General features: G+C 47.5%; 1 protein-coding gene across 1 annotated transcript; it reads right to left on the minus strand.

Moving 5' to 3' along the window:
• Positions 1–6,832: 6,832 nt before the first annotated feature.
• Positions 6,833–10,681, minus strand: Clp1 (cleavage factor polyribonucleotide kinase subunit 1). The gene is made up of 2 exons (XM_090348740.1): positions 9,822–10,681; positions 6,833–7,734 (listed from the first exon to the last, which is right to left on the minus strand). Exons 1-2 carry the CDS (start codon positions 10,425–10,427, stop codon positions 7,063–7,065), a joined length of 1,278 nt encoding a protein of 425 aa, XP_090204866.1. The 5' UTR covers positions 10,428–10,681; the 3' UTR covers positions 6,833–7,062.
• Positions 10,682–10,927: the final 246 nt, after the last annotated feature.

Below are 10,927 nucleotides of genomic sequence, written 5' to 3' on the forward strand. Positions count from 1 at the left end.
ACAGACATAAAAGTACTGAAATCGGGGAGCACGCAGCTTAGTGGGAGCCGGAGGAGGACGCGGGTGGAGGGGAGAGAGTGGGTAAAGAGGATGAAGTCGCCGCGGTGGTGGGGGGGGGGGGGGCGAAGGGAAAAAGCACCCCGTGTCCACCCCGGAGCCGGGGCAAAGGAGAATCCACGGATGGGGCAGAGCTGACCGGCGCCGTGCCGGAAAGGACGGAACGGACAGCGCCGGGGCCCGGCCGGACCCGGCGGGACCCGGAGAGCGGACTGCGGGGGGTCAGCTCTCGGGCCGGCCGCGGAAGGGGCGGCGGCCGGGTGCCAGGTCCCCGGCCGAGGAGCCGGTCTGGAGCCGGGCAGCCCCGTTCCGACTCCAGGCGGCCCTGGGGTCGCCGGTCTCCGCTCGTCGTCAGTTTCGGGGCCCTCGGGTCCTGCCGCCGCGGCCAGTCGGACAACCCCGGCCCGGAGAAGGGATGGGGCCTTAACCTCCTCTCCCTCCTTGGTCCCCCTTCCCTAGAGGTCACTCTCCCCTCCCACCTCAGTGGCCCAGCACTTCCGGTTCCGCAGGGGCCGGTGTCTCCGGTACTCACCCCCCCCCAGCACGGTGTCCGTCACCAGCGCCGTCGTTGTCGCCGCCGCCGCCGCTACCACCGCCGCCGCCGCCGCCGTCGCCTCCCGGCAGTGCCGTCCGGCCTCGCAGAGGCAGCGCGCGGCCCCCGCACGCTCCACGCCCGCCCCGCTCCCGCGCGCTCCCGGCCCGCCGACGCTCGTCTTCGAGCAGGCGCGCGACCGTTGCCTCAGTGCCGGGTCTCGAGCCCTTCCGGCAATCCCATTGGCTCCTTAGCTCGGGAGCGCGCGACGTCTCGAGCGGGGCACGTTCCTCTCATTCATGCGGCTTGCGCCGCCGCGCCCGCCCCCGCTCACACACCCATTCACCCACCACCCCCCACTCCCACGCCGCTCTGGGACGTGCGCGCGAACCCGAGCGACCGCGGCGACCCCGCGTTTTGATTGGCTGCGGGGAGCACAGCGCCCGCCCCTACGTACGCGGTGGAAAGTAGGGGGTGGCGCGGGGACGCGCGCGTAAGGCCTCCGGGTTCCGCTGACGACCAGGAGGAAGACTTGGCCAACTGCGCAGGGGTCGAGAGTGAGGGAACGTCCAGGCGAGACCCCTTGGTCCTATTTTCTATTCCTGCTGTATCCAAACAGAAAACAAAACCTCCGGAAAAAGATTATGCGTGTGTACTGGGCGGTATTCAACAGCAAGCAGCTGCCTTCTCGAATTTACGACATCCCCTCTGTGTGGAGTGGTACGGTCCAGACTGACTTCTGACATAACCAATCAGCGACAGGTCTCATCATCTTCCTGCTACGCCCCTTCAAGCGCTGGCCAATCGTGTGAGACTCAATTGGCTTCACTCCGCCCCCTATTTTTTTTTTCCTTTCTTCTTTTTTTTAATAGCTAAAACTTTATTAAAATAGTTTTGTTGGAGAAGTCTTCAGTCGGACAAGTTCCCTTGTCCCGACAGATTCGCTGGGTGATGGCGTAGTCTGGGGACTGTGGCTACTACATGTTTGGGGCTCCGCCCTAGCACAGCCTGTGTGTAGAACCGAGGTCCTGCCCCAGATCTGGTGAGGAAGATGAAGGGCAGAGGGTGAGGGCCCGGGGGGGCGGGGGGGGGATCGTTGTGCCCACCTCGAGGTCTCTTCGCCATCCGAGATGGGTGGCGGCCCCCGGCTCCCCACTGCGCCACCGGGAATGGACGCCCGCTTCCCTGACCTCCTCCACTGTGCAGAACACAGGCTGAGAAGCTTCACTGGAGCAGCTCCTGTCCCTGGCGAGCTGCTGGCTGGCTCCCTCCCTAGATCACAGCGATCCATGTCGTCCTAATTAGCCCATGACAGCGCTGGACCCAGCAGCGAAGCCACACGTTCTCTCCTCTTTCAGCTCCTGGTCATTTCTCATTTGAAAGCAGCCCTCTTACATAATAACTAGCTCTTTAAAAAAAAAAAAAAAAAAAAGTGGCCTGCCAGCTACTTCTGCAGCCCGAGGTCTCTCACAGATCTCAAATGTGATCCTAAACCCTGTGTTCTCAAGTTTGGTTTCAAATGTTGATGGTTTAACTAGTTCTGAGACTTTAACCAAGGGAAATGAGAAAAAAAAAAAAAATCTTCCTAAACTATGTTCTATCTGGTTCCTTCTCTCCCGCCCCCCAAAATGTTCCATATTAACAGTTCTAGTTCATTCTTGCTACCGATTTCATACACCATTGATTGCAACGTAATTTTTTCTCACTTTTTAAACTTTGAGGTCATATGAAATATAGACTTAAGGGCCGGGAGTTTGGCCTAGTGGTTAAAGTGCTTGCCTAGCATGCATGAAGACCCGGGTTCGATTCCTCGGTACCACATACATAGAAAAAAAAGCCGGAAGTGGTGCTGAGGCTCAAGTGGTAGAGCTCTAGCCTTGAGAAAGTCCAAGGACAGTGCTTAGGCCCTGAGCTCAAGCCCAGGACTGGCAAAAAAAAAAAAAAAAAAAAAAAGAAATATAGACTTAAGTAGCTAGGATATTTATTTTATAGTCTTTTCTACTTGCAAGTCCAATTCTATTTTCCTGTTGGATATTTTTCTTAAATTTTAAATTCATTTCCTCCATTCCACAAAGTAGGCATTTTTTATTAAAATATTTTTATTAACACTGATTTTTACATTGTATTTCAAATATCAAGTTTAACAAACAAGTATTCAAGAATGGAATCCCTATAGGCAATCACTGGCATACAAATTTTATTTATTTTTGTCAGTCGTGGGACTTGAACTCTGGGGCTGGGCGCTGTCCCTGAGATCTTCCCCTCAAGGCTATCACCCTACTCCTTGAACCACAGCACCACTTCACATAAATTCCACTGGCACATAAATTAAAATTAAGCTAAGTCTTTGTCATAAATCCATATCAATCTATCAATGTCTATAGAATATATCCCATCATAGACATATGTATAAAGTTCATGTCAATGACCTTGAATACCTGAGTATTGAGTCATCATTCTTGTATTGTTTGGATCTAATATTCACGTATCAAGGAGACCATGCGCCTTTTGTTCCTTTGGTCTTGGCTTACCTCACTCAACATGATCTGCTCTAGTTCCATCTACTTCCCAGCGAATGCCATTGTTTTATCTTGTCTGGTGGCTATGTAAAATTCCATTGTGTAGACATACCACATTTTTTTGTACCCATTCATCTGTAGTGGGTCTTCCAGTTTGTTTCCATCGATTGGCTATTGTGAATAGTGCAGCGATGAACATGGCTGTGCAAGTATTCTTATCATATCTTGGGTTATGATGCTCAGGGTAATTGCAAACTACCATTTTTTTTGGGGGGGGGCAGGCCTGGGGCTTGAACTCAAGGCCTGGACACTGTCCTTGGACACTTTTTTCTCAAGGCTAGCTCTCTGCCACTTGAGCCACAGCACTGCTTCTGACTTTTTGTGTGTATATGATACTGAGGAATCAAACCTAGAGCTTTCTTTGTACATGCTAGGCAAGCACTCTACCAATAGGCTACACCCCTAGTCCCAAACTAGGCATTTTTCATTAGCATACTCTAGTTGTATAAAGGGGGATGTCTTCATTGTGACATTTCCATACATGTACACATGTCCCTCTCAAATTCATCCTGTCATTTTCTATTCACCAGGGCCCCTTCCCCCGCATCAGCTTTTTTTCTTTCCTATTTATCTATTTATTCATGTATTTTTTAAGATGGTATTGAGGCTTGAGTCTTCAACTCAAAGCCTGGAACTCTCCCTCAGCTTTTCCACTGAAGGCTGGTGCTCTGTCACTTAAACCACATCTACTTCCAGCTTTTTGATGGTTAATTGGAGATAAGAGTTTCACAGACTTTTCCTGTTCCAGCTGTCTTCAAACTGCAATTCTCAGATATCAGCCTTTTGAGTAGGACTACAGGCCTGAGCCAGTGGCACCTGACTAATAAGGATAGTCTTTTGGCTGGACAGTGTTAAACAGAAAAGGCCTTCATCCAGCCAGCTACTAAACACCTTTGCGTTATTAGGAACATTAGGCAACTGGGTTGCCAGCTTCTGTTTTAGCTGAATGAGCCCTAACAGAGAGTCATTATCCAAAGTTAGTGTTTTGTTTTGTTTGCCAGTCCTGTGACTTGAACTCAGACCCTAGGCACTGTCTGAGCTTCTTTTGCTCAAGGCAAAGAAGTCACATTCCCTGTCCTAGATTCATTTTATTGTTTAGTTTTCTTAGGATCATGCAAAGTATATCCTGAAAAGGATCTATAAGTAAAACATTCAGTTTAAACTGCATGGGCTAGGAAGTTTGGCCTAGTGGTAGAGTGCTTGCCTAGCATGCATGAAACCCTGGATTCAATTCCTCAATACCACATACACAGAAAAAGCCAGAAGTGGTGCCATGGCTAAAGTGGTAGAGCTCTAGCCTTGAGGAAGGCCCAAGGACAGTGCTCAGGCCCTGAGTTCAAGCTCCAGCTCTGGCAAAAGAAAAACAAACTGCTCAGGGGTTTCAGAAAACTTCCCTAAGCAAAGCTCACTAAAAATATGCAAACCTCACTAGACTTATGTAACCTGTACCCCTTTTCTACATCACATTTATAATAAAAATGGTCTTAAAAGACTTAAGTCAGGCGCGGTGGCTCATGCCTGTAATCCTAGCTACTCAGGAGGTTGAGATCTGAGGATCAAGGTTCAAAGCCAGCCCAGGCACAAACGGATCTGAGACTCTAATCTCCAATTAACCTCTAGAAAATGGGAAATGGGACTTGGCTCAAGGGTAGAGTGGTAGCCTTGAGCTGAAGAGCTCAGGGACAGCACCCAGGCCGAGTTCAAGCCCCATCACCCACAAAATACATAAATAAATAAATAAATAAAAGACAAACTGGTGCCAGGAGTTTGGCCTAGTGGTAGAGTGCTTGCCTAGCATGCACGAAGGCCTGGGTTTGATTCCTTGGTACCTATACATAAAAAAAAGCTGAAAGTGGTACTGTGGCTCAAGTAGTAGAGCTCTAATCTAGTGGTAAAGGCTTGCCTAGCATGCACGAAGACCCGGGTTCGATTCCTTGGTACCACATACATAAAAAAAAGCCAGAAGTGGTGTTGAGGCTCAAGTGGTAGAGTGCTAGCCTTGAGAAAGTACAAGGACAGTGCTCAGGCCCTGAGTTCAAGCCCCAGGACTGGCAAAAAAAAAAAATAACAAACTGCCGACCTCACATGAAAAGGCCAGAGTAAAATGTTGACTAAAAGGATATTGAAAACTTTCTGCTAGAAATAAATTACTTTGATGTAAATATCAAGCAATACCTGATTATTTTTTTTTCCATTCTGAGGCATAAACTCAAGACCTGGGCCCTGTCCCTGAGCCTGTGCTCAAGGCTAGCAATCTACCACTTGAGCCACAATGCCACTTCCAGCTTTTTCTGTGATTAATTGGAGCTGTCTCATGGATTTTCGTTCTCAGGCTGGCTTCGAACCGCAACTCTAACTGCAATCCTCAGATTTCAGCCGCCTGAATAGCTTGAATTACAGGACTGAACCACCAGTGCACTGCTACCTAATCTTTTTCAAGTGCAATTTGTTCTTTCTCAAATCCCTTTAACTTTCATTTTCTCATGCTTACAAGGGACCAGCCACAGTCACTTTTCCCTTATCTCATCAAAGAAAAATGTGCTTTGTGGCATTTAAACCAGTGGGGGAGGGGGGCGAACTGGGCTGGGCTGGAAGTGTGGTCTAGTGGTAGAATGCTCGCCTAGCATGCACAAAGCCCTGGGTTTGATTCCTCAGTCCCAAATACAGAGAAAATGTTGAAAGTGGCGCTATGGCTCAAGTGGCAGAATTAACCTTGAGCAAAAAGTGTCCAAGGACAGTGCCTAGGCCCTGAGTGCAAACCCCAGGACTAGCAAAAAAAAAATTCTTTTTTAAAGTATAAATACTGCTTGATGCAAATGACTTACACCTGTAATCCTAACTACTCAGGAAGCTGAGATATGATTGCCAGACTCTTACTACTGTACTCAGAAAGGGCCAGAAATGACACTGTAGCTCAAGTGGCAGAGCACTAGCCTTAAACACAAAGTTCAGGGACAGTGCCCAGGCCATGAGTTCAAGGCACAAAACAAAAAGAATCAGGGCACTGGTAGCTCATGCATGCAATCCTAACTACTCAGGAGGCTGAGATTTGGACTGAGGTTTGAAGGAGAAAAATCCAAGAGACTCCATCTTGAATGATACAACAAAATGCCAGAGTAGGATTATAGCTCAAATGCTAGAGTGTGAACCAAGCAAGCCAAGCAACCTGGAAGCCTTGAGTCCAAACCTCAGCACTACCACCAAAAAAAAAGGAAATGACAATTAGTGTGTTATATATTTGTACTGGTAGGGGTCAAACCCAGGGCCTTGAGCATGCTAGCCAAAAGCATTTCACCACTGAACCACAGTACAACCTCAGCCCTTTATATTTCCTCTTCAATTTCCTTTCTTATAAGCCACCTAAAGGTTTGAGAAACACTTTGACTTAGGACCTCATTCCAATCAGAAAAACAGGAAAGATAATGCAACAGGGAGGAAACTGGATTTTGACCTCATCCCAGGATTATCCTTTTAACTCCTCTCCGTAATCCCAGCACTGCGATGATGATTTATCAACTAAAGGCAGAGGAAGAAGAAACCATCATGAAAACTCATTTGGCTCACAAGCAGAAGCTTGGTGTTCCTCCTTTAAGGATTTTTAGCAGTAAATCATAGGGTTTGTATATTATTTGGGGGGAAAAATCAAACATCTTAAAATTACACATAACGTGATATGACAACCATTTATTAAAATAGTTTTAATGTGAATATATCCACATGGTAGCCCAGAGAAAAATGGAATTCTCCAATGTTCAAAGTAACATATTAGGTGATCTAAGAAAATAAAGGAATCCAGTTTTCTGGTCAGTTGGCCTGACAGATCATCTCTCAGCCCATCTGCTCTTGATGATGGCTACATGTCCATGCCCTGGAAGACAGGGATTCCTGCTGACCCTACTTGAGATCCATGAATCGAATATCCATGATCAGGAGGAAGTTCTTTGGCAATGGACGGGGGGCTGGAGACAGGACAGTAAACACTTGATGTTCCAGATCCACGCTGGTCACCACAATGAAGCCAGCCACACTGGTCTCTGAAAGGTTCTCCTCTGTACCCTCAGCAGTGCTAACACTCAGTAGATGGTGCACCATATCTCGGCCAGGAGTGACAGGCACCAGCTTGAGCTGATTGTCTTCCTGAGACATGCCTAAAGGTAAACAGGAGTCTGGGATGGTAGGTGCCCCAACTTTGTAAATCTTCACATCTGAAAACTTGACATTAAAAGCGTGGGGGTAAAAACAGCCCCGGAATCCATAGAAATACTCGCGGATACGTTCATCTCTACATTCCCGCCTGAAGTCCTTGGAGCGCTCTACCACGCCTCCTGATTTCGGGAGCAGGACGGTGCGTACGAAGTGAGGCAAGTCCCGTTTCAGTTCATTGTATAGTCGTTCTTGATCCAGAACCACAACCACATCCACTTCAAAAGCTGAAGCTGCATGCACCAAGGCCTGGTAGCCAGAGCCTTTGACCCAGCCACAGGTATTAATGACACAGCCGCTCACAGATGCCCTTCGGTTCACCTCACACCTTTGGTTGAACACATCTGCTAGGCGTGATGTGATCTGAAAAAGAATGGAAAAGAAGGACAAAATGAAATAAAACTTTCATATAAAGGATATTAGGTATGAGAAAAATAATTTATTCAGTGTTGAGGATCTAACCCAGAGCCTCACACAGACAAACATAACCCAACCCCTAATCTTGTTTACTTTTGAGATAAGTTTCACTATATGAGCCCATGTATCTTCAAATTCTCAATGTTCTTGCCTGATCATTCCAAGTGATCCAAATGATTTTTAGTAAGTATCCTTTTGCATAGTCTTTTCTTTTTTTGGTCAGTTGTAGGGCTTGAACTCAGGGCCTGAATGCTGTCCCTGAGCCTCCAGCCTGTGCTCAAGGATAGAACTCTACCACTTTCAGCCACAGCACCACTTCTGGTTTTTGAGTAGTTAATTGGAGACAAGAGTCTCAAGGGGGCTTTTCTGCCTGGCTAGCTCTGAACCTTGATCCTCAGATCTTGGGTAGCTAGGATTAGAGGCATGAGCCACCAGCACCCAGCTAGCCTATTTGGTGTGTCTCTGCCAATCCTGGGATTTGACTGCAGGGCCTGGACCCTGTCCCTAAGCTTCTTTTTGCTCAAGGCTAGTGCTCTTCCACTTCTACCGTTTTCTTAGTTTATTGGAAATAAGTAAGTCTCGAGGACTTTTCTTCCTGGGCTGGCTTTGAACTGGCTTTCAACTTCAATCCTCAGATCTCAGAACCTCCTGAGTAGCTATGATTATAGGTATGAATGATCAGCACCAGCTGTTTTGTTTTGTTTTCAGGCATGTCTTGCTATATATAGTCCAGGCTGGCCTCCAGCTTCTGATCTTCTTATCTCAGCCTCTCTTTAGATGGGATTACAGGCACATGCCACCACAAAAAAATGATATTCTTAATGTCTGTGATTTTCACACAGTAGAGCATAATTTCTTTTTTCTTTTGGCAGATCAAGGAACTTGAACTCTGGTCCTGAGCACTGTCCCTGAGCTCTTCAGCGCAAGGCTACCGTCCTACCCCTTGAGACACATCCCTACTTCCCCTTTTCTCACAGTGATTATTTTAGTGCCCGGGCTGGCTTTGAACCTCCATCCTCAGATCTCAGCCTCCTGAGTAGCTAGGATTACAGGGGTGAGCCTCCAAGGCCCTGGATTTGGATTTAATCTTATATTGTTTCTACTTCCTGTTTTACATCATTTGTAGATATTTAATAAATTACTCAGAATAAATCCACAAAGTGGAACTCCAAACCTGTATTTGCAGTCACCATTTCTAAAATAAAGTACCAATAATACCATGCAGGTAAAAATACAAGAAGGAGAAAGAAGAAAGAAGAAGAAGAAAGAAGAAAGAAGAAAGAAGAAGAAGAAGAAGAAGAAAAGAAGCAACCCGCAAAGAAGAAAGAAGAAGAAGAAGAAAAAGAAGAAGAAGAAGAAGAATTAGAAGAAGAAGAAGAAGAAGAAGAAGAAGAAGAAGAAGAAGAAGAAGAAGAAGAAGAAGAAGAAGAAGAAAAGAAGCAACCCACTGGGTGCTGGTGGCTCACATCGGTAATTGTAGCTACTGAGGAGGCTGAGATCTGAGGACAGAGGTTCTTTTTTTTTTTTCCTGCCAGTCCTGGGCTTGAGCTCAGGGCCTGAGCACTGTCTTTGGACTTTCTCAAGGCTAGAGCTCTACCACTTGAGCCTCAGCACCACTTCCGGCTTTTTTCTATGTATGTGGTACCGAGGAATTGAACCCGGGTCTTCATGCATGCTAGGCAAGCACTTTAACCACTAGGCCAAACTCCCGGCCCAGGACAGAGGTTCTTATCTCCAATTAACCACCAAAGAAACAAAAGGGGCACTGTGGCTCAAGTGGTAGAGTGCTAGCTGAAGAGCTCAGGGGAAAGCACTTAGGCCCAGAGTTCAAGCCCCAAGACCACACACAAAGAAAGAGAGAGAGAGAGAGAGAGAGAGAGAGAGAGAGAGAGAGAGAGAGAGAGAGAGAGAGAGAGAGAGAGAGAGAGAGGAGGGAGGGAGGGAGGGAAAGAAAGAAAACAGAAAATAAGCAATGAATGCAGATGAAACATCCTATCCTGATTAGCAACCCTGCTATCCACCTTAACTCTTACCTTGTTATAAAGCTTGATATTGGTGCCGGGAGTAGTGGACCCAAAGTGATAGACCAGAGGGGCCTGGATGGAGAAACCTTCTTCAACATCTGCTGGCCGCTCGATGTAAAGGGCCCCCATGGTACCGGGGATAGACACAGAGCCCTGGCCAACGTCCAGCTCCACGTAAGTAGGGCGCCGGCCCAAACGCACGGCGTAGTTGAGCAGCAGGCGACAAACTGTGGACTTCCCCACGTCAGTAGGGCCCACCACCATCACTCGTGGGCCTCGTTCTTCTTCCTTTTCTGCCTGCCTCCGCATCTGCTCCAAGGCCGTGTGAGTGTTGAGGTAAAGCAACATAGGAGTGTCCTTAGAGACGTATGCCACCTCGGTGCGACCACTCAGTTGCAGAGAACAGCCATGCCAAGTGAAAACAGCCACCTTGGCTCCGGCATCAAACGTAAATTTCTTGTTTCGGGTCAGCTCTGTGCCAAAGATCTCCGCCATGCCAACGAGCAACTCCAACTGTACGGACTGAGATGCCTCCACCTCAAACCGAAGCTCTGTTTCCCGCTCTAGTTCGAATTTAGTCGTTGGCTTCTTATCATCATTGGCTTCTTCTCCCATCTTTCCTACGTGGCTACTGTGCCTAGAACACAAACAACAGATCGTAAAAGAGTAAAAGAACAAAAGTATCCTGGCTCAAAACGTTCCAGTGGACGTTTTCCTTTACATTTGCTCTGTATTTCTTATTAACAACTGTCTCACTACACATTGTCTCCACTAGAAAAGACTGGGCAGGGGCTGGGAGTTTGGCCTAGTAGTAGAATGCCTGCCTAGCATGCACGAAGACCCGGGTTCAATTCCTCAGTATCACATACATAGAAAAAGCCAGAAATGGTGTGGTGGCTCAGGGTAGAACACTAGCCTTGAGGAACGCCCAAGGACAGTGCTCAGGCCCTGACCTCAAGCCCAGGACTGGCCAAAAAAAAAAAAAAAAAAAAGACTGGGCAGTGGTTTTCTACTAGATCTCCATTTCCTAGAATAGCGCTTGAAAAAAACTGTAGACACTTCAATAAATACAGAGTGGATACAGAAACGCCCTAGATTAATGAAAGACTTGACTG

The sequence above is a fragment of the Megascapheus bottae genome, chromosome 16, assembly GCF_031878675.1.
Source record: "Megascapheus bottae isolate mThoBot1 chromosome 16, mThoBot2.hap1, whole genome shotgun sequence".
NCBI classification, from domain to species: Eukaryota; Metazoa; Chordata; class Mammalia; order Rodentia; family Geomyidae; genus Megascapheus; species Megascapheus bottae.